General features: G+C 45.8%; 1 protein-coding gene across 1 annotated transcript in view; it reads left to right on the top strand.

The window, feature by feature from the left end:
- The window catches only part of ITGA1 (integrin subunit alpha 1), a 276,177-nt gene that overhangs the window by 52,949 nt on the left and 198,310 nt on the right, over window positions 1–24,918 (top strand). Inside the window, exon 2 of the mRNA XM_044276225.1 lies at window positions 24,332–24,452. Within this exon, the coding sequence (XP_044132160.1) occupies window positions 24,332–24,452 (121 nt within the window). The remainder of the gene's footprint in view (window positions 1–24,331; window positions 24,453–24,918) is intronic.

The following is a 24,918-nucleotide window of genomic DNA, read 5'->3' on the forward strand; positions in this document are numbered from 1 at the left end:
TCGATGACCGGCCGTATCTTATACAGCCGGTCATAGGAAGGATTACCTCGGGGTGGACATGCTGCATTATCGGAATAATGCAGACATTTCCGGATGGCCTCAAACCGGGGCGTGTCATGACCATACTGTACAGTGGGGTCTGGTATAGGACGTCCCCACTGGGGTCTGGGAGATGCAAAAAAAGTTTGGAATAAAAGTGCTTTTTTTTTTCCTAACTAACTTTTCCCTTCTTTCCCTGCCTAACGGTGCCTCTCCCCCACTGACCCTAACCTACCTGGGTGGCGATGGGTGCAGGAGGGTGATGGATGGCGATTAGGGGGAAACAGGAGCTGGTTCTGGACGATGCTGCCGGGTGCTCGTGCAGAACAGGAAGAGGAGAAGAGAGAGGAGCGCAGGAAGTTTGAATTTCGCGCCTCTCTCCCCTGCACCAATCAGCACCCTGGACAGCAGTGTTCAGCACCAGGGCCAGCACCGCCTCTCCAAATCTTCGTACTGCTATTGGTGGTGTATAATTACGCCACCGATCGCAGTCTTTTTCCGGTTCATCGGGTCACAGGACACCCGAATGGACCGGAAACGCAGAAAACCACAGGTCTGAATTGACCTGCGGTTTTCTGCGATCGCCGATACGGGGGGTCAAATGACCCCCCCGCGTTGTTACGGGATGCCGGCTGAATGATTTCAGCCGGCATCCCGTTGCGATTAACCCCCGCGGCGCCAAAATCCCGATTTAAAGTTAGGTACGCCCTGCGTCCTGAAGGGGTTAAGGACGGTACGTTGTCCTTGTAATGGGGATCCAGCAGCGTGGCCACCCAGTAATCAGCACAAGTTAGAATGTGGGCAACTCGGCGGTCATTGCGGAGACACTGTAGAATGTAATCGCTCATGTGTGCCAGGCTGTCCTCTGTGGGAGGTGTATCGTCTGTGTCCTCTGTATCCCCCATCCACATAGCAGTAATGGCCATGAGCTGGTCTGGGTGCCACCCTGCTGTGAACATGGTTCCTTTTCCTTTATCTCCTCATGCTCCACCTCGTCATCCTCCAGAGCTGTGCCCTGGCTGGACAATTGTGTACCTTGGGTTTGTGGGTGCAGAAACCCACCCAGCAGTTGGCACCTGTGTTTCGTCATCATCCGAGATGTGCTGCGATGGTCCTCCCATGTACTCATCTTGAAAGATAAGTGGTTGGGCATCAGGGGGCAGGGCTAGGTGGATGGCCCTGGGAAACCCTGCTAACAGAGTCATCAAAAGAAGAAGAGACTGCTGCATGACTTGGGGCTCAGACTGCTTGGCTGATTTACAAGGGGGTGAGGTGAAAGACTGATAGACATCGGCTGCAGGTGCCAACTGTGGTCTTTCAGCAGAGGACAGGTTGGGAAACAATGTGAAGGAACTGAATCCACTGTCAGCAACCCAATCAACTATCGCCTGTACTTGTTCAGGCCTCACAATTCGTAGAGCCGCAGTAGGCCCGACCAAATACCGCTGCAGGTTCTGTCGCCTACTCGCACCTGAGGAAGGGGTTTCACATTTCAAATGCCTGAATCAAACCTCTGTATGTAAAGGGTGTATCTCACACGGCCTGACCCACAGTAGGCCTGAATTAAAGATTGGTGCGCCAAATGGCGGTATTTCAAAACTCTGAATCTAACCCAAATGTATTAAGGGTGTATCTCACAATGACATATGCAGCAAAGGCTGCCAAATAAACTTTTTTTGCCCAAACGGGTGTTTGTTTAATAACTCAATATGGCAGCAGTATATAACCTAGGAATTTCAAATGTGCTTATGCTGCAAGGCCTGAAATATTGTGTATTTTGACCCACAGTAGACCTGAATCAAAGATTGGTGCACCAAATGGCGGTATTTCAAATCTCTGAATCTAACCAAATGTATTAAGGGTGTATCTCACAATGACATCTGCATCAAAGGCTGCCAACAATAATTTTTTTGCCCAAACGAGTGTTTGTTTAACAACTGAATTTGACAGCAGTATATAAGCCTGTAATTTCACACGTGCTGATGCTGCAAGGCCTGAAAATAGTGGGTTTTGGGAAAAAAGTTGGTTTTTAAAACCACAGAAAATGATGGGTGTATTTCTAGTTTAAATTGCACACTGACTAATCCAGATGTTGTATATTGCCAAAAAAGTGTTTTTTTGGTAACAGAATTTGAAAGCTGTATATATTAAACTTGAATTTAACACTAGCAGATCAGGAAAATAGTGTTTTTTTGGCAAAAAAGTGTGTTTTTAAAACCCCAGAAAATATGGCTGTATTTGTAGCTTAAATTGCACACTGACTAATACAGATGTTGTATATTGGCAAAAAATTTGGGATTTTCAATGTCCCAAAAGCTCAGATGCAGTGCTGGTGCATTGAGCTTGCAGAAAATGGCTGCTGCCGCCGCCCGCCTAACTGACTTATTAAAGTTATTTTTTTTCGCTCAATGGGCTCAGGGCAGGAAAAAAAAAATGTGCCCTGCACCCACAAAACACAATGTATGTAGATCGCTGAGTTAGATTCAGATTTTGAGCAAAGACTCTCTCCTATGCTCTCCCTGAAATCACCAGCAGCATCGTCTCCCTACACTAAACACAGCAGAGTGACGTGCAGCACTACGTGACTCTAGCTTATATAGAGGCTGGGTCACATGCTACACTGGCTAATAACAGCCATGCCATTAGTACGCATGGCCGTGATGGCTTCTAAGGACAGACAGTTAACCGCTTGTTGATTGGCTGATCTGCAGCCTTTCAAAAAGCACCAAAAAAGCGCCGAACACTGAACGAGAACTTTTACTGAAATGTTCAGGTTCGAACTTTTACTAAAGTTCGGTACGAACCCGAACTTTACAGTTCGGGTTGGCTCAACCCTAGGCATAACCCCTTTAAGTATTTCACTGCACCATTCGATTTTCTTAAAATCTGATGTGTCAGCTTAGGGCTCTTTCACACTTGCGTTATAGTCTTCCGGCATAGAGTTCCGTCGTCGGGGCTCTATGCCGGAAGAATACTGATCAGGATTATCCCCATGCATTCTGAATGGAGTGAAATCCGTTCAGGATGCATCAGGATGTCTTCAGTTCCGGAACGGAACGTTTTTTGGCCGCAGCAAATAGCGCAGCATGCTGCGCTTTTTGCTCCGGCCAAAAATCCGGAACACTTGCCGCAACGACGGATCCGGAATAATAGCCCATTGGAATGTATTATTCCGGATCCGTCCTAACATCTTCAGTTCTTACGACGCAACGACGGATCCGGAAGTTGCGTCTGCGCCTGCGCCAGGAAGTAGGAAGGGCTTGGCTGGCGCCAACTTCGGCAGACAACCCGCGCGGGAGAGGACAGGTCGTGTCTTCAGCTCCTGGAGGTGAGTTTTCAGTGTGTGTTTTGTCTGGAAATATACATTAACTACATGCATCTACTATGTCCTAGACATAGTAGATGCATGTAGGAGGCAGCAAATGAATGTTGGGGGTAGTAGTCCCCTGGGGAATACTGCCCCCAGCACCCACCGTGCAGTCACCCCAGCTGCAGTCCAAAGTGCTTTTTCTTTGGGACTGCAGCTGGCTGGGGTGACTGCATGGTTGATGTTGGGGGTAGTAGTCCACTGGGGAATGCAGCCCCCCGCACCCACCGTGCAGTCACCCCAGCTGCAGTCCAAAGTGCTTTTTCTTTGGGACTGCAGCGTTGATGTTGGGGGTAGTAGTCCCCTGGGGAATGCAGCCCCCCGCACCCACCGTGCAGTCACCCCAGCTGCAGTCCAAAGTGCTTTTTCTTTGGGACTGCAGCTGGCTGGGGTGACTGCATGGTTGATGTTGGGGGTAGTAGTCCCCTGGGGAATGCAGCCCCCCGCACCCACCGTGCAGTCACCCCAGCTGCAGTCCAAAGTGCTTTTTCTTTGGGACTGCAGCTGGCTGGGGTGACTGCATGGTTGATGTTGGGGGTAGTAGTCCCCTGGGGAATGCAGCCCCCCGCACCCACCGTGCAGTCACCCCAGCTTCAGTGCAAAGTGCTTTTTCTTTGGGACTGCAGCTGGCTGGGGTGACTGCATGGTTGATGTTGGGGGTAGTAGTCCACTGGGGAATGCAGCCCCCCGCACCCACCGTGCAGTCACCCCAGCTGCAGTCCAAAGTGCTTTTTCTTTGGGACTGCAGCTGGCTGGGGTGACTGCATGGTTGATGTTGGGGGTAGTAGTCCCCTGGGGAATGCAGCCCCCCGCACCCACCGTGCAGTCACCCCAGCTGCAGTCCAAAGTGCTTTTTCTTTGGGACTGCAGCTGGCTGGGGTGACTGCATGGTTGATGTTGGGGGTAGTAGTCCCCCGGTTAAGGTAGTACTGTTTAATATTAATGTGTTAATTTTCATCTTTTTGTTCTCATTTTTCTTAGGTTATATTTTTTGGGAGACAGACCTTATCTTCATCTTTGAAAAAAAAATGTCCAGTAAGTATCATTTTTTAGGTTTTTTTTTTCAATGATTGAAAAACAATTGTTTAATTATTTTTAATTTTTTCAATAGGCTATTCAAGTGAGTCCGGCAACTCTCCTCCAAGGCGACGAGTTCGCTTGGACACGGTATGTCATGTTTTAACTTTTTATTTTATTATCCCATTCATGTCCAAAATATTAATTTTATATTTCTTTTACAGCATTCGTCAACGGAGGAGAGGTATTCCGGCCCTGTTCCTACAGCGGGAGAGGAGGAAGTCGGGGGTGGACACCATGAATCGGTAATTTAATAAAAAATAAAAAATGCAGTGTGTTTTTTCTAAAATTATTAAAATTTAAGGTTATTAAGTTTGATATTCTTTTATTTTAGTCTAATCCTACTGTTGCATCAAGAGGTCGTCAGCAACCATCCACAAGGCGCCGGGGAGCACGCGGCGGTCGGGGACGTGTGAGTATATCTCAGTATTGATTCTTGTTATCTCATATGTGTAAATTATTACATTATTTTTTTAAATTAATAAATTATTTTCTCATTTTTTTTAGGGTTCAAGGGCCTCTGCCAGAAGGGATGAGGAGGAATTATCTGGTTTCTATATAGACAACGAACTCCTCATCCATCTGGTGGAGGAACGCGTCCCACTCTGGGACCATACCGACCGCCGCCATGCAGACCATCACCTGACCCGGAGTCTGTGGATGGAGATTTGCGGCAAAATGCTTACGGATTGGGACGACCTCAGTGAAGGCAAACAGGAAGATTGCAGTAAGTATCCTTAAATTTTTTTAATTGATTAGTGATGTGTCATGTCCAACCTGCGGCCTCCAGCTGTTGCAAAACTACAACTTCCAGCATGCCCTATCCAGGCATGTTGGGAGTAGTAGTTTTGCAACAGCTGTAGGGCTGCAGTTTGGTAATGCCAGTAATTTGAGAGTAATGTTTATTTTCATATTTTTCAGAGACGGCAGTTATGGTGCGATGGCGCTCAATAAGGGACCGCTATAAGAAAGACTATAATGAGGAGGTCAATCGCCCGAGTGGGTCTGGCGGAACCCGCCGGCAGCCGTACCGCTATGCGGCTGCCCTAGGGTTCCTACGTAGAACCCTAGAGCTGCGAAGGTAAGTACAAAAATCCCTAAAAAAATTGGTCAAATGGTGAAAAATATTTTAAAAAAATGCTAATTTTTCTTTTTTTGTTTTTTTTACAGAACAACTAGCAGTACTCGGGCGCCAGAACCTCCTTCTGAAAGTCAACAAGAGGCGGTCCCTGCTGAGCTGCCACCCGCGGATCCCTCTCCACCTCGTCCAGCACCTGGTCAGGACCCAAATCGTCCTCTACTGGTGCCCTCTGGTGACGCAACAATGGCCGTTATGGCGCCACTTTTTGAGGCGTTGATGCGTCGCCAGAGGGCCGGTAGAAGCCGCCAAGCTGATTATGAAGACCTCACAAGGCTCTTGTATGAGACCTTGTGTGGTTACAGCAATAGGATTGTAGCCATCGAGGCCGAGCTGAGAAGTCTGCGGGAGTGTGTGGCGCAGTTTTCTCAGCCGGGCCCGCTACAAACCTATTGGCCGTCAATTATTCAGCTGGTGGCGGACTTCACGCCCGACCAGGTGTTGGAGTTCAGACGTAGGGTGGAGGATGCGGTGTGGGATTTGAGACACCGCACAACTCCTGTTCCCCAACCACCAACCTATCCCCCCTCCCATTCCTATCCCCCCTCCCATTCCTATCCCCCCTCCCATTCCTATCCCCCACCCCATTCCTATCCCCCACCACAACCTCCTCACCCCTTCCAACCTCCTCACCCCTTCCAACCTCCTCACCCCTTCCAACCTCCTCACCCCTTCCAACCTCCGCAAACTCCAACCCGTCCACCTCAACCACCTCCCCATTCTACAACCCCCGAGCCTTTTCACCACTCTTCTTTCTCTCCTCAAAACTACTTCCAACAAGCAACTTTCACCACTCCTTCTTCGCTGGCTCGGACAACTCCTTCACCCAATCCCCCATCCCGTTTGCATACTCCCTCTGTCTCTCCTCCCACATCACACATTTCAGTCTCCACCAGAACATACGAAGGTGGAGAGGGATCAAGCCGTGCACTGCCTTCCACCCCCCAACCTCCTCCTACAATTCCTCAATACCAGGATTTGTAATTTTTGTTATTTCAAATTTTATATTAATATTGTTTTATTTATATATAGTTTTATTTTGTAAAATTCAGTAAAATTCAGTTCAAAGTTTTTATGTGTCCTTGTGTTTTTTTTACTTTATCTAAAAATAAAGGCCCAACATGCTCTTCCACCGCTTGTGGAGCGACACAGGAACTGTCGCTCTACAGGCGGTGGGAGAGGGTGTGGTGGATAAAGGCCTGACACGCTCTCACACCGCTTGTGGAGCGACACTGGAACTGTCGCTCTACAGGCGGTGGGAGAGGGTGTGGTGGATAAAGGCCTGACACGCTCTCACACTGCTTGTGGAGCGACACAGGAACTGTCGCTCTACAGGCGGTGGGAGAGGGTGTGGTGGATAAAGGCCTGACACGCTCTCACACCGCTTGTGGAGCGACACAGGAACTGTCGCTCTACAGGCGGTGGGAGAGGGTGTGGTGGATAAAGGCCTGACACGCTCTCACACCGCTTGTGGAGCGACACAGGAACTGTCGCTCTACAGGCGGTGGGAGAGGGTGTGGTGGATAAAGGCCTGACACGCTCTCACACCGCTTGTGGAGCGACACAGGAACTGTCGCTCTACAGGCGGTGGGAGAGGGTGTGGTGGATAAAGGCCTGACACGCTCTCACACCGCTTGTGGAGCGACACAGGAACTGTCGCTCTACAGGCGGTGGGAGAGGGTGTGGTGGATAAAGGCCTGACACGCTCTCACACCGCTTGTGGAGCGACACAGGAACTGTCGCTCTACAGGCGGTGGGAGAGGGTGTGGTGGATAAAGGCCTGACACGCTCTCACACCGCTTGTGGAGCGACACAGGAACTGTCGCTCTACAGGCGGTGGGAGAGGGTGTGGTGGATAAAGGCCTGACACGCTCTCACACCGCTTGTGGAGCGACACAGGAACTGTCGCTCTACAGGCGGTGGGAGAGGGTGTGGTGGATAAAGGCCTGACACGCTCTCACACCGCTTGTGGAGCGACACAGGAACTGTCGCTCTACAGGCGGTGGGAGAGGGTGTGGTGGATAAAGGCCTGACACGCTCTCACACCGCTTGTGGAGCGACACTGGAACTGTCGCTCTACAGGCGGTGGGAGAGGGTGTGGTGGATAAAGGCCTGACATGCTCTCACACCGCTTGGGGAACCAGCCAATGATAGTGGCTACTCATGCGGTGATAAGATTTTTAGTAACAATAATATAAATTTTATTTAAAAAGAAACACCATACTACTATATTTGAAAAAGTTATTAAACTTTATTATTGAATATTTTTTGGGGAAAAAAAAACAGCAACAGTACAAAATTTGAATTTTAAACATTCTGGTCCTGCCACTGTAAACGTCCAGCATCTGAGCTGAAGTAGGCAGCAAATGAATCTCGCATGGCGGACACAGCAACAGTACCACGTGGCCCAAAAGTTTCAATACTACACATTTCGCTGTCCTCGATTATTCGCTCAATCGCGGGTTCTTTAGTCCGTATGAAATTGTGAAGAACTACCCCACACTTTACTACTTCGTCCACTGTTTCAATCTTCAATTGAATCGGTTTAGCAAAAACTCTCCATTTAGAGACAAGGATCCCAAAGGTGCACTCGACCATTCTTCGTGCCCTTGTTAAGCGATAATTGAAAATCCGTTTTGTGGCATCCAATCCACGGCTGGAGTAGGGTTTAATCAGGTTTCCAGACATTTGGAAAGCTTCATCCCCCACCAAGACGTATGGCAGTGGTGGACTGTCGGTTCCAGGCATAGGTTCAGGAGGTGGAAAGTCAAAGCGCCGATTGTATACGCTCCGTCCCATGAAAGAGTTTTTGAAAATCATTGAATCATTGGTGCGGCCATATGCACCAATATCAACTGCCACAAACCGGTACTCAGCATCAGCGATGGCCATTAAAACAATTGAAAAATACTTTTTATAATTATAAAATTCTGATCCGGTACCTGGTGGCTTTATAATACGGATATGTTTTCCGTCCACTGCGCCGACACAATGCGGAAATTGACAGACCTCATAAAATTTTTTTCAATTTGAAGCCATCTCTGCTGATTGGGAGTAGGTATGAACTCCTCATGCAGTTCCTCCCATAAAACTTGGCACGTTTCTTTTACAATAGTTGAAATCGTTGAAATCCCAAGCCGGAAATGGTAGTGTAGCGACGTGAAACTGTCACCTGTAGCCAGAAAGCTGAACAAAAAAAAAGAAAATAATAGATTAGTAATTTGAAATACTTAAACATTTTAGATTATGGATTTGTCTAATTTGATATGGCCTGAATCACAATAATTATCATAAATATCGTTATGAGTAAAATTTTACTATACTTGGAATCATCAATATATATTTACTGCCTGTAATATTTATATTAAATACATACAGATTAGTATAGCTGCTATGAAAATCTTCTAAAGAAATTGTTAATGAAATATAAATACTAGACAACACATAAATAATAAAAATTAATATATATATATATGTCATTATCTTACCGGATGGTCAACATGAGTCGTTCTGTAGGTGACACACTCCTGCGGAAATAAGTATCCATCCTGGCCAGTCTTGGTGATACTCGGTCTAGGAGCTCATCAAAGCTAGCCATGTTCATGCGAAAAAAATTATGAAATTTTTCGGGATAATGACGCAATTCCGGGTACAGGACTTCAAATGCTCCTTCGGTAATCCGTGCAGACGAAATTGGATGAACCCAATAACGACGAAGACAACGCCGACGTCTATCTCGCTGTTGTTTCCTCCATCTTGAAACCAAGATCAGCGCTTTGAAAGCAAACTCTTGTTCAGGCATCATACTGGCGACAATCCTAAGCAGAATCTGAGCTAGTCCCTAAAGGTTTACTTTTTATAGACCAAAATATTTGCATATTTTATTAGTTGGACAAGTGATAAGATTAGTTTCTGATTAATTTTTAGTGATAGGATTAGTTTCTGATAGAAATTATTTTGCATACCGGATCCGCTCTAAAATACACGACGGATCCGCTGTTTCAACGGATCCGTACGACGGATCCGTCTACATACCGGATCCGTACGGCGGATCCGGAGAAAAAACGCAAGCGTTGCCTTCAGGATTTCCGGATCCGTATCTCCGGAAAAAAGCCGGAAAGACGCATCCGGAATGAAAAAATGATGCGTTCTCACGCGTTTTTCCGGATCCGGCGTGTAATTCCGGCAAATGGACTACACGACGGATCCGGCCAACGCAAGTGTGAAAGAGCCCATAGTTGTAGAGCTCCATCAGGAATCCAGCAGGAGGTGAGGGTCCCGGAAGAGCAGTCGTGTGAAAGAGCTGGAGGTTTAGTGTCATGTTAGTTCTATGTTTTTGTGGCTTTCAGTCTCAGCTGTGGTCGCTTTTTAGACATAACAGAAAAATAATGGTCCTGACTTTGTCTACAGGAAGCGATGGGCTGCCGGGCTTGACCAGTTCCGGTCATACTGTATCTCTATATCCTGATAATATCTTTGTATAGCTTCTTGGAATCCTCGGATTCTCTGTTTTATTGTCACCTCTGTGAATATAATAAGGACACAAATCACATTGTATCTGGCTTTAAATGTAACAGTAATTTGTATTTCTGTAGACCGTGATGGATATTTGGATCCATGTAACATTCATATGGCAAAGTTGGACTTTTTGTCACTTAATGACCCAGCAATATTGTAAATGTTTTTATCCTTCCTAGCATTTCAAGAGCCATATCTTTTATTTCATTTTTTTTTTTTGTGGGTGTAAGGGTTATGAGGGCTTGTTTTTTGCAGCACAAGTTGCATTTTTCAATGACAACATTTTAGTAAGCTATATTTATTACCATTTTTTGGGGTGGGATGCAGTAAAAAAGTAAATTTTTGTTTTGCTTTTGCTGTTTACCATGTGGAAAAAAATAAGCAAGTTGTATGAATATGATGATACCAAATATTTATAGATTCTCTTTACTCTTTAGTATTTGAACACAATAAAAGTAGCTTTTTTATGTCAAATCCGTGGTTTTTTTTGCTGCTTCATTCCAAGAGACATAACTCTTATTTTTTTTATAGATGTAGCCGTATGAGGGCTGTTTTTTTGGTAAAAGTTTTTTTTAGTACTATTTAAGGTACATATTATTTAGTGACTAGTTTTTATACAATTATTTGGAAGGGAAAAATTAAAAACACAAATCTATCACAATTTTTTACTTTTTATCCACCATGCGCAGTGCGGTATAAACAGTATTTAGGATTGTGACCATGGTACTAAATAATCACTTTTTGATTTAGGCCTCATGCACACGGACGTTTTTTTTGCGGTCCGCAAAAATGGTTTCCGTTGTTCCATGATCCATGTCCGTTTTTTCTTCCGTGGGTCTTTCTTGATTTTTGGAGGATCCACGGACATGAAAAATAAATCTAAGTCAAGTTTGCCTTTGAAATGATAGGAAAAAACGGACACGGATCACGGACGCAGATGACAATCTTGTGTGCATCCATGATTTTTTACGGACCTATTGACTTGAATGGGTCCGTGAACCGTTGTCCGGATCACGGATCACGGACTGGAAACACGGATTACGGACGCGGATGCCAAACGGTGAATTTTTTCCGATATTTCCATGGACCTATTGAAAGTCAATGGGTCAGCGGAAAAAAACGGAAAACGGAACAACGGCCGTGGATGCACACAACGGTCGTGTGCATGAGACCTTATATGGATATTTTATTCGTTTGAATTTGTCAGTCAATACTCAAATTACCCCGAAAAATTGTGGATGACACCCTGGGGTCTCCTAGGGATGATCGAATCGACTTCGGATGCTTCATCTGAAGTCGATTCGCATAAAACTTTGTTTTAATACTGTATGGAGCAGGAGTTTTATGCAAATTGACTTTGGATGAAGCATCCGAAGTCGATTCGTTCATCCCTAATAATAACCTTATGGCTAGAATCATGTAGTTCCTGATTGCATCCTTTCTCTTATTTTTCAGTGGCTTTGTTTTGGAGAGTTTAATCTTTATACTGTATTTTCGCCAAATGCTAATTCTTAGTTTCAAGTCAAGGGGGCAGCGGCTTGCTTCCTTGAAGTCACTGTTGCTGCGCCCTAATCCTGCCTCCTGCACCATGTTTGCTGCTTCCCCCAGTGCCCACTTCATTCTGCGCATTTCTATTAAGGGTGTATCTCACAATGACAACTGCATCAGTACCCACTTCATCCTGCGCGTTTCTCCTGGTCACGCATCCCCACACTCTCGTTTGTCATGCGCATGTCCATTCCAGCGATGACATCAGCTGGAGGACACAAAGCTCCCAAGCTCAGACACACTAGAGAAATCCGAGTACGCCTGCGCGAGAACGGAACAAGATGTCTTAACGCAGCAGGAGGACGTGGGCACGGGGTGAAGCAGCAAACATGGTGTAGGAGCAAGGATTAGGGCGCTATAACAGTGCCCCGCACCTTTTGCCAAAGTCACCATTGACCGCAGCATTGAAAGGGTTAAGCTGCCAGTATCTGACTTTACTTTGATCTCGGCAGTTGTGTCTTGAACAGGGCAGTGTAATATAACTCCGCTCCCGTCACAGTCTTGTAGGTATAGGGGGCAGTACCTATAAGGTTATTATGTATCTGTCATGATGCAGGAAAAAGCTCATAATTACACACACATTAATATAGGAACAAATTACATTTTTAGGGTATATACTAGAGCTTTAATTGGAATAAAAACCCTTAAAGGAGTTATCCAAATACATTTTTTTAAAGCTACAGAAGCTAATAAAATAATTTAAAAAAATGTATACTCACTGTTGAGAACACCTTCCGTTCCAGTACCACCGCTCTGATCCTTCTGGCACGGTTTTCATAACTACAGTAGTCAGGTGCACGTATACCTCCCATGACCACTGCAGCCAGTCACTGGCCTCAGTGATCTCATGCCATATACCTCTGAAGCCAGTGATTGGCTGCTGCAGTCACATGCTGTATAAGGGCAGACAAAAATATGGCATTATGGCTGCAGCAGCGGGAAGGATCAGAGCACTATTAGAATAAAGGGGATTTGGGATGATAAGTAAAATTTTTATTATTTTTATTAAATTCAGTGTAGGGATGAGCGAACTCGAACTGTATAGTTCGGGTTCGTACCGAATTTTGGGGTGTCCGTGACACGGACCCAAACCCGGACATTTTTGTAAAAGTCCGGGTTCGGGTTCGGTGTTCGTCGCTTTCTTCGCGCTTTTGTGACGCTTTCTTGGCGCTTTTTGAAAGGCTGCAAAGCAGCCAATCAACAAGCGTCATACTACTTGCCCCAAGAGGCCATCACAGCCATGCCTACTATTGGCATGGCTGTGATTGGCCAGAGCACCATGTGACCCAGCCTCTATTTAAGCTGGAGTCACATAGCGCCGCCCGTCACTCTGCTCTGATTAGCGTAGGGAGAGGTTGCGGCTGCGACAGTAGGGCGAGATTAGGCAGATTAACTCCTCCAAAGGACTTGATTAACTGATCGATCTGCAGCTGTGGATCATTGAGCTGCTGATCCTCAATTGCTCACTGTTTTTAGGCTGCCCAGACCGTTTGTCAGTCACATTTTTCTGGGGTGATCGGCGGCCATTTTGTGTCTTGTGGTGCGCCAGCACAAGCTGCGACCAAGTGCATTTAACCCTCAATGGTGTGGTTGTTTTTTGGCTAAAGCCTACATCAGGGTGAATCTGTCACACCAAGTGCATTTAACCCTCAGTAGTGTGGTTGGTAAAGCTATCACACCAAGTGCATTTAACCAGCAATAGTCTGTTCATTTTTTGGCCATATACTAAATCAGGGGCAAGCTGCGCCCGTCACCAAGTGCATTTAACCCTCAGTAGTGTGGTTGGTCAAGCTGTGACACCAAGTGCATTTAACCAGCAATAGTCTGTTCATTTTTTGGCCATATACTACATCAGGGGCAAGCTGCGCCCATCACCAAGTGCATTTAACCAGCAATAGTGTGGTTATTTTTTGGCCATATCCCAGTCTAATTCTGTCACTAAATCCATACCGGTCACCCAGCGCCTAAATACTAGGCCTCAAATTTATATCCCGCTAAATCTCTCGTTACCGCTGTCCTGTTGTGGCTGGGAAAGTTATTTAGTGTCCGTCAAAGCACATTTTTTGTTCTGGGTTGAAATACAATTCCCAATTTAGCAATTTAAAAATTTAGTGGTTTCTGCTGTATCAGAGCTATTTGAAATCTATCCCTAAAAGGGTATATAATATTCAAGGTGCACATAGGGTCATTCAGAATAACTTCACACACCCGCTACTGTGCATTTCCAAGTCTAATTCTGTCACTAAACCCATACCTGTCACCCAGCGCCTAAATACTAGGCCTCAAATTTATATCCAGCTAAATCTGTCCTTAGTGCTGTAGCTGGGCGAGTTATTTAGTGTCCGTTCAAGCACATTTCTTGTTCTGGGTTGAAATACAATTCCCAATTTAGCAATTTCATAATTTAGTGGTTTCTGCTATATCAGAGCTATTTGAAATCTATCCCTAAAAGGGTATATAATATTCAAGGTGCACATTGGGTCATTCAGAATAACTTCACACACACCCGCTACTGTGTATTTCCAAGTCTAATTCTGTCACTAAACCCATACCTGTCACCCAGCGCCTAAATACTAGGCCTCAAATTTATATCCTGCTAAATCTCTCGTTAGTGCTGTAGCTGGGCGAGTTATTTAGTGTCCGTTCAAGCACATTTCTTGTTCTGGGTTGAAATACAATTCCCAATTTAGCAATTTCATAATTTAGTGGTTTCTGCTATATCAGAGCTATTTGAAATCTATCCCTAAAAGGGTATATAATATTCAAGGTGCACATTGGGTCATTCAGAATAACTTCACACACACCCGCTACTGTGTATTTCCAAGTCTAATTCTGTCACTAAACCCATACCTGTCACCCAGCGCCTAAATACTAGGCCTCAAATTTATATCCTGCTAAATCTCTCGTTAGTGCTGTAGCTGGGCGAGTTATTTAGTGTCCGTTCAAGCACATTTCTTGTTCTGGGTTGAAATACAATTCCCAATTTAGCAATTTCATAATTTAGTGGTTTCTGCTATATCAGAGCTATTTGAAATCTATCCCTAAAAGGGTATATAATATTCAAGGTGCACATTGGGTCATTCAGAATAACTTCACACACACCCGCTTCTGTGCATTTCCAAGTCTAATTCTGTCACTAAATCCATACCGGTCACCCAGCGCCTAAATACTAGGCCTCAAATTTATATCCCGCTGAATTTGAATACAATACATTGGGCCAAATAATATATTTGTTGTTGTGGTGAACCATAACAATGAGAAAAACATCTAGTAAGGGACGCGGACGTGGACATGGTCGTGGTGGTGTTAGTGGACCCTCTGGTGCTGGGAGAGGACGTGGCCGTTCTGCCACATCCACACGTCCTAGTGTACCAACTACCTCAGGTCCCAGTAGCCGCCAGAATTTACAGCGATATATGGTGGGGCCCAATGCCGTTCTAAGGATGGTAAGGCCTGAGCAGGTACAGGCATTAGTCAATTGGGTGGCCGACAGTGGATCCAGCACGTTCACATTATCTCCCACCCAGTCTTCTGCAGAAAGCGCACAGATGGCGCCTGAAAACCAACCCCATCAGTCTGTCACATCACCCCCATGCATACCAGGGAAACTGTCTCAGCCTCAAGTTATGCAGCAGTCTCTTATGCTGTTTGAAGACTCCGCTGGCAGGGTTTCCCAAGGGCATCCACCTAGCCCTTCCCCAGCGGTGAAAGACATAGAATGCACTGACGCACAACCACTTATGTTTCCTGATGATGAGGACATGGGAATACCACCTCAGCATGTCTCTGATGATGACGAAACACAGGTGCCAACTGCTGCGTCTTTCTGCAGTGTGCAGACTGAACAGGAGGTCAGGGATCAAGACTGGGTGGAAGACGATGCAGGGGACGATGAGGTCCTAGACCCCACATGGAATGAAGGTCGTGCCACTGACTTTCACAGTTCGGAGGAAGAGGCAGTGGTGAGACCGAGCCAACAGCGTAGCAAAAGAGGGAGCAGTGGGCAAAAGCAGAACACCCGCCGCCAAGAGACTCCGCCTGCTACTGACCGCCGCCATCTGGGACCGAGCACCCCAAAGGCAGCTTCAAGGAGTTCCCTGGCATGGCACTTCTTCAAACAATGTGCTGACGACAAGACCCGAGTGGTTTGCACGCTGTGCCATCAGAGCCTGAAGCGAGGCATTAACGTTCTGAACCTGAGCACAACCTGCATGACCAGGCACCTGCATGCAAAGCATGAACTGCAGTGGAGTAAACACCTTAAAACCAAGGAAGTCACTCAGGCTCCCCCTGCTACCTCTTCTGCTGATGCCGCCTCGGCCTATTCTGCTGCTGCCGCCTCGGCCTCTTCCTCCGCCTCTGGAGGAACGTTGGCACCTGCCGCCCAGCAAACAGGGGATGTACCACCAACACCACCACCACCACCTCCGTCACCAAGCGTCTCAACCATGTCACACGCCAGCGTTCAGCTCTCCATCTCACAAACATTTGATAGAAAGCGTAAATTCCCACCTAGCCACCCTCGATCCCTGGCCCTGAATGCCAGCATTTCTAAACTACTGGCCTATGAAATGCTGTCATTTAGGCTGGTGGACACAGACAGCTTCAAACAGCTCATGTCGCTTGCTGTCCCACAGTATGTTGTTCCCAGCCGGCACTACTTCTCCAAGAGAGCCGTGCCTTCCCTGCACAACCAAGTATCCCATAAAATCAAGTGTGCACTGCGCAACGCCATCTGTAGCAAGGTCCACCTAACCACAGATACGTGGACCAGTAAGCACGGCCAGGGACGCTATATCTCCCTAACTGCACACTGGGTAAATGTAGTGGCAGCTGGGCCCCAGGCGGAGAGCTGTTTGGCGCACGTCCTTCCGCCGCCAAGGATCGCAGGGCAACATTCTTTGCCTCCTGTTGCCACCTCCTCCTTCTCGGCTTCCTCCTCCTCTTCTTCCACCTGCTCATCCAGTCAGCCACACACCTTCACCACCAACTTCAGCACAGCCCGGGGTAAACGTCAGCAGGCCATTCTGAAACTCATATGTTTGGGGGACAGGCCCCACACCGCACAGGAGTTGTGGCGGGGTATTGAACAACAGACCGACGAGTGGTTGCTGCCGGTGAGCCTCAAGCCCGGCCTGGTGGTGTGTGATAATGGGCGAAATCTCGTTGCAGCTCTGGGACTAGCCAATTTGACGCACATCCCTTGCTTGGCGCATGTGCTGAATTTGGTGGTGCAGAAGTTCATTCACAACTACCCCGACATGTCAGAGCTGCTGCATAAAGTGCGGGCCGTCTGTTCGCGCTTCCGGCGTTCACATCCTGCTGCTGCTCGCCTGTCTGCGCTACAGCGTAACTTCGGCCTTCCCGCTCACCGCCTCATATGCGACGTGCCCACCAGGTGGAACTCCACCTTGCACATGCTGGACAGACTGTGCGAGCAGCAGCAGGCCATAGTGGAGTTTCAGCTGCAGCACGCACGGGTCAGTCGCACTACAGAACAGCACCACTTCACCACCAATGACTGGGCCTCCATGCGAGACCTGTGTGCCCTGTTGCGCTGTTTCGAGTACTCCACCAACATGGCCAGTGGCGATGACACCGTTATCAGCGTTACAATACCACTTCTATGTCTCCTTGAGAAAACACTTAGGGCGATGATGGAAGAGGAGGTGGCCCAGGAGGAGGAGGAGGAGGAGGAGGAAGAGGGGTCATTTTTAGCACTTTCAGGCCAGTCTCTTCGAAGTGACTCAGAGGGAGGTTTTTGGCAACAGCAGAGGCCAGGTACAAATGTGGCCAGCCAGGGCCCACTACTGGAGGACGAGGAGGACGAGGATGAGGAGGAGGTGGAGGAGGATGAGGATGAAGCATGGTCACAGCGGGGTGGCACCCAACGCAGCTCGGGTCCATCACTGGTGCGTGGCTGGGGGGAAAGGCAGGACGATGACGATACGCCTCCCACAGAGGACAGCTTGTCCTTACCCCTGGGCAGCCTGGCACACATGAGCGACTACATGCTGCAGTGCCTGCGCAACGACAGCAGAGTTGCCCACATTTTAACCTGTGCGGACTACTGGGTTGCCACCCTGCTGGATCCACGCTACAAAGACAATGTGCCCACCTTACTTCCTGCACTGGAGCGTGATAGGAAGATGCGCGAGTACAAGCGCACGTTGGTAGACGCGCTACTGAGAGCATTCCCAAATGTCACAGGGGAACAAGTGGAAGCCCAAGGCCAAGGCAGAGGAGGAGCAAGAGGTCGCCAAGGCAGCTGTGTCACGGCCAGCTCCTCTGAGGGCAGGGTTAGCATGGCAGAGATGTGGAAAACTTTTGTCAACACGCCACAGCTAACTGCACCACCACCTGATACGCAACGTGTTAGCAGGAGGCAACATTTCACTAACATGGTGGAACAGTACGTGTGCACACCCCTCCACGTACTGACTGATGGTTCGGCCCCATTCAACTTCTGGGTCTCTAAATTGTCCACGTGGCCAGAGCTAGCCTTTTATGCCTTGGAGGTGCTGGCCTGCCCGGCAGCCAGCGTTTTGTCTGAACGTGTATTCAGCACGGCAGGGGGCGTCATTACAGACAAACGCAGCCGCCTGTCTACAGCCAATGTGGACAAGCTGACGTTCATAAAAATGAACCAGGCATGGATCCCACAGGACCTGTCCGTCCCTTGCCCAGATTAGACATTAACTACCTCCCCATAACCATATATTATTGGACTCCAGGGCACTTCCTCATTCAATCCTATTTTTATTTTCATTTTACCATTATATTGCGAGGCTACCCAAAGTTGAATGAACCTCTCCTCTGCCTGTGTGCTAGGCCTAAATATATGCCAATGGACTGTTGCAGTGGTGGCTGACATGAAGCCTGATTCTCTGCTATGACATGCAGACTAATTCTCTGCTGACATGAAGCCAGATTGTCTGTTACGGGACCTCTCTCCTCTGCCTGGGTGCTGGGCCTAAATTTATGACAATGGACTGTTGCAGTGGTGGCTGACGTGAAGCCTGATTCTCTGCTATGACATGCAGACTGATTCTCTGCTGACATGAAGCCAGATTCTCTGTTACGGGACCTCTCTCCTCTGCCTGTGTGTGTGCTGGGCCTAAATATATGCCAATGGACTGTTGCAGTGGTGGCTGACGTGAAGCCTGATTCTCTGCTATGACATGCAGACTGATTCTCTGCTGACATGAAGCCAGATCCTCTGTTACGGGACCTCTCTCCTCTGCCTGTGTGTGTGCTGGGCCTAAATATATGCCAATGGACTGTTGCAGTGGTGGCTGACGTGAAGCCTCATTCTCTGCTATGACATGCAGACTGATTCTCTGCTGACATGAAGCCAGATTGTCTGTTACGGGACCTCTCTCCTCTGCCTGTGTGCTAGGCCTAAATATATGCCAATGGACTGTTGCAGTGGTGGCTGACGTGAAGCCTCATTCTCTGCTATGACATGCAGACTAATTCTCTGCTGACATGAAGCCAGATTGTCTGTTACGGGACCTCTCTCCTCTGCCTGGGTGCTGGGCCTAAATTTATGACAATGGACTGTTGCAGTGGTGGCTGACGTGAAGCCTGATTCTCTGCTATGACATGCAGACTGATTCTCTGCTGACATGAAGCCAGATTCTCTGTTACGGGACCTCTCTCCTCTGCCTGTGTGTGTGCTGGGCCTAAATATATGCCAATGGACTGTTGCAGTGGTGGCTGACGTGAAGCCTCATTCTCTGCTATGACATGCAGACTAATTCTCTGCTGACATGAAGCCAGATTGTCTGTTACGGGACCTCTCTCCTCTGCCTGGGTGCTGGGCCTAAATATCTGACAATGGACTGTTGCAGTGGTGGCTGACGTGAAGCCTCATTCTCTGCTATGACATGCAGACTAATTCTCTGCTGACATGAAGACAGATTCTCTGTTACGGGACCTCTCTCCTCTGCCTGGGTGCCGGGGCCTAAATATCTGAGAATGGACTGTTCCAGTGGTGGTTTCAAAGGAAAGGACCGGCACTTCGCTGATGTAGATCACAATGTAGATTTATTCAGTCACATATTCAAAATGGCATAGTGACGCGTTTCAGCACAGATGTGCTTTCATCAGACTGCATAAAACATCTTACACTCCAGCTATTTATACATAAATGAAACACAAAGGAACTGACATCATCAAAGAAGCTCCGCCTCCCTCATTAAATAAAATTCGCATATCAAATAATCGCAATGAAAAATTCGCATTGAAAAATTCGCAATTGAAAATTCGCAACTGAAAATTCGCAATTGAAAATTGAAAATTCGCAATTGAAAATTCGCAACTGAAAATTCGCAACTGAAAATTCGCAATTGAAAATTCGCAAAAAACATATCCACTCTATACTGGCGAAGATTTTCAGTCACATAGTCCATTCTTGCAGTGATTAATCACGCTGAAGAAAAAAAGAAATATATTTATCAGATTGCATAAGGCCGAATGCCTTATAGGAAGCAGGACACATTGTACTCACGATTGAGGCCCCTGGGCTCCATTGTCTGAAGACGATGGATCCAGTAAGCCTCCCTTTTCAATAACAATTTATTTCTGTCACCCCCTCGACGGGGTAATGATACACCTTCAATAATCTGATACCTCAACTGCGAGATGTTGTGTTTTTTATCATAAAAATGAAGGGGTATTGGGAGTAATAAATTCTGTTTACGGATAGTAGATTTGTGTTTACTTAGTCTGTCCTTCATTCTCATTGAGGTTTCCCCCACATATAGTAATCCACATGGACATTTAAGAATGTAAACCACAAATCTACTATCACAAGTGAACGTGCCCCTTATTGGAATATTTTCACCTGAGTGAGGGTGGGAGAAACATGAACCCTTTATAACGCTGGAACAATTGACACAGTTTAAACAAGGAAAAGTGCCCCGTCTAGGTGTAGATAAAGTACTCTGTCCTCTTTCTATTTTATTACTTCCCACATCCGCCCGGACTATTTTATCCCTAATATTTTCTGCCCGTTTATAGCATATCATGGGTGGCCTCTGGAACTCTCCTATCCGTGGATAGGACTTAGATAATATGTGCCAATGTTGATTAACAATAGTCCTAAGGCGCTGGGACCAGGGATGGTATTTAATCACTAAGGGGATCCTTGTTTCTTTCTTAGTTCTATCTGGTGGTGTAATCTCAGCTTTATTACGCTGTATTTTCAATAGATCAGGGGGGTAGCCTCGCTCTCTAAATTTATTGGTCATATCGTCTAATCTTGTTTGACACATATCCCTATCACTAACGATCCGTCTAACCCTCTGGTATTGCCGCCCTGCTTCTTACTAGAATTGTTCCAGTGGTGGGTGACGGGAAGCCAGATTCTCTGCTATGGAACCTCTCTCCAATTGATTTTGGTTAATTTTTATTTATTTAATTTTATTTTAATTCATTTCCCTATCTACATTTGTTTGCAGGGGATTTACCTACATGTTGCTGCCTTTTGCAGCCCTCTAGCTCTTTCCTGGGCTGTTTTACAGCCTTTTTAGTGCCGAAAAGTTCGGGTCCCCATTGACTTCAATGGGGTTCGGGTTCGGGACGAAGTTCGGATCGGGTTCGGATCCCGAACCCGAACATTTCCGGGATGTTCGGCCGAACTTCTCGAACCCGAACATCCAGGTGTTCGCTCAACTCTAATTCAGTGCCTTTAAGAAAAATACTTGTGCAACACATTTAGATTCCCTTTCAAGGTAATACCCATCCAGTGGAATCAGATTACCAATGATCCTCACCTCTCATTTTCTCCCATCTTCTCCTAAACCCCACATTTTCTTCTTGCAAACCACTTTTCACACAGATGCGTTACTCCTTTTAAATTGGAACCACCACTGCTGATAATGGAAGATGAGAAGGAGCTTCTAAGAAGCAATTCTCGCTGCCTCTCTTATTAGTTTGTAGACATTTCTACGCATGGGAGTTATTTTCAGGCCATCTGCATGTCTACTTAAACAGTTCAGAAGCGCTTGGCTTCAGCTTTTCCCTAAATCGAGGACAAACATTGCATTCTCAAAAACATTGGTGTGGTGCCTGCTGTGACAAGTGCACTAGTGTCAAATCTTCTCTGTATATTGGCAGACATAATCAAAGATTTAGGAGAACTCCAGAACCCTGTTGTACACAAACTAGAACATGGCTTTGAGCTTGGGTCACTCTTTGTGGTCATGCTAAAAATCTTCTCTAAATAGCTACGAGAACGTTGGAGAGGAATTCTTAAAATGCATAATTGTGCTAAACATAAACAGAGTCGTCTGGTAGAGAAGAAGCTCCAGACGCGGGCTTCAGATATGTATTTATAGACTGCAAATATATCTTTCCTTGGAAAGAATTCGATGTACTGAGAATTTCTGTAGCTATTCCTGACTCAAAAATGCTAAAAAAAATGAGAACAATACCATAATTTCTTATGCAAATTTCTACTGTTATCATGATATCTAATGTCACTGCTGTCTCTTACTGGTTTAAGTAAAATATCAGGCAAATATTAGGCAAAACAGATGCGCCCTTTTACCCCAGCTGCCCAAGGTGGCACTATTCCGTGTTTTTAAATGGCAAACTTTTTCTACATGAGCAGCATGCTCTACTGGTTTAAGGACCTGAACTTCTGACCACAGGTCCTTTTATAAATAATGCAATATTAAATAATAATTTGTTTGGTCACTAGAGTGTCATCTACTGGACTACATGGTCCCTGTTGTGGAAGTCCCATTATGATATCCAGATCTGAGACCACCCTCCCGGTCTAGCACTCTCTCTGCATTAATTTGTACTATATACTTACGTACCTTAGATATTAACACTTCTTCACACTAAAAATGAAGAAACCACAGGTCATTTCCTATGTTAGTATAACAGTTATTTTACAGAATTGTTGTAACTTGTCTGTCAGCCTAATGCAGGAAATGCTTCCTGGCTGTGTTTCATCTTTGCAGGGTTACACTAGCCAATACAGAGCTAATTTCATCTGTGGTTGTCTTATTATTAATCTGGAGAAGCAGAAGATGAGACAGCACAGCTAGTGCTGATAGTTAAGTGAATATTTATTTTTGCAAAAAAAAAAAAAAAGTTAGAACAAACGAGCATCTTTTACTGGTTCTGAAAGTTCATGATTAAGGCGCAGTCAGCAATTTTTAAAAATCTTTTTTATCTCTAAATTTCAAAAGCCATAATGTTTTTATTGTTCTATTGACATAGCCGTGTGAGGGCTTGTTTTAAGTTGTATGTTTATTGGCACCATTTTGGGGTTCATCCCCTGGACTTGGTTCCTTTTTGGGCTAGGCATTTGGAGTCTGCTTGCTAAGTGTAAGCACTTATCAGCAACCACAGTGTGAGTGGAGAACAGCATTTTTATGAGGGTTGAGCAGCTAAAAAAAGAGAAATATCCTGTGGAGGTAATGCTCGTTTATGGCTCCTAGAGTCCATAGCCCCTTGGCTGGGTTAAAGGCTTCAGATTCCTAGTCATATTATTGAGACAGATTGAGGGTTTGTCTTTAGGTCTCCACCCTGCATTTGGGCATTGTAGACAAAAGTTTTGAAAGAATTGCACCCCTTGGCTCAATTGGGATGTTAGGCATTTTTATAATTAAAAGTATGTCAAGGAGCTCCTGGAATCTATGCCATAAATCAGCCTCAGGACAGTTTTGAAATATTTAAAGGGTTTATGTCACCTGAAAAATGGGTATTAAGCTGGCTGACATTAGCGATGTGCTAATGTCAGCTGAACATACTATATTAGTGCCATCTCGCTGCCTGCCGCCGTTATAGAGAAAAACAAACTTTTATTATATGCTAATTAGCCTCTAGGAGCAGGGGAGTGTTGCCAGATGTGGGGATGGCCAGATGTGGCAGAACTGAGCCTCTAAGAGCCGGGGCAACGCCCCCTTCCCTTTCCCCCTGCTCCTAGAGGCTAATTAGCATATTATAAAAGTTTGTTCTTCTCAATATCAGTGGCAGGCAGCGAAATGGCACTAATATAGTTATGTTCAGCTGACATAAGCACATCGCTAATGTCAGCCAACTTAACACCCATTTTTCAGGTGACAGATACCCTTTAAGAACTGTACCTCCATTTTCTGTTCAAGACTAATCATTTTTCTTCCCATAGTTCCCTCCCTTGCACATCACAAATATCATTAAGGGAACCCCACTTCCAAAAAATCAGGAGTCCTTAAGCAGGGCGCACCCTGTGGGAGACTGGTGTGCCCCTTTTTCACTATGCGCAGCCCCAGAAAGTGCTGGAGCAGGATGACCGCAACCATAAAACCACTACCTGCAACTACTACCACTCCCGTCCCCATCATTCACTGTCACGTGCCTTCCCTCAGGGGATCACTGTATCTGGAATTGTCCATATAGTCACAGAATTTTAAAAATGGGGCTTTTTTTTTCTTTTGATTTTTTTTTGGGTTGAATTTAGTTGGATATTAATTTCCACTTCGTTTTAAAGTAAATCTAATATTATTTTGTGATTTTCAAATATATTTCAGAGCCTGCATTTTTTATTTTTAATGTTTAATATTAATATATCTACATTATTAATACCTACATTATGGGGGAAAAAACCATATATAAAACATAGTTTTTGTTGTTTGACCTTGCAGCAACTTTGAAGATCTCAGAACCTTTTAATGTGGATGTGAAGAATGGTCTATCCTTCAGTGGGTCGGTGGAGGACTTGTTTGGTTATACTGTTCAGCAATTTGAAAATGAAGAAGGGAAATGGTAAATTACATCAGACATACTAGTGATTTCTGGAATTATGATCATCGGGTTCTTACTTATAGTTATGCTTTCTGGAGATGAAGAAACAGAATAGTTAATGTTGTCGGTTTATTCTTCTTCTTTAATATTCATCTATTTAAGTTATATATCGCTTTCTATCATCTACCTATTACAACTTATCCTTTATCCATAGCAGAGGTCCGACCACTTGGTCTGTCCACTGTCCCTCTGTTTGAATGGAGCAGAAAACGTGTGTGTCCACCGATCCATTCAGCTCAATGGGACTGCCACAGATAGTCCAGTACATCTATCTATGGTAGCCCTATAAAGTTGCATCTAGCGGAATTGTGCATTCATGCTTGACACTGCATTCAAAATGGGAAACTCATGCCTCTGTTCTCATGATCAGAAGGGGAAAATTATATATATATATATATTTTTTTTTTTTCTTACAAAGTCTCATATT

Source organism: Bufo gargarizans, chromosome 1, assembly GCF_014858855.1.
Source record: "Bufo gargarizans isolate SCDJY-AF-19 chromosome 1, ASM1485885v1, whole genome shotgun sequence".
In the NCBI taxonomy this organism is placed as follows: domain Eukaryota; kingdom Metazoa; phylum Chordata; class Amphibia; order Anura; family Bufonidae; genus Bufo; species Bufo gargarizans.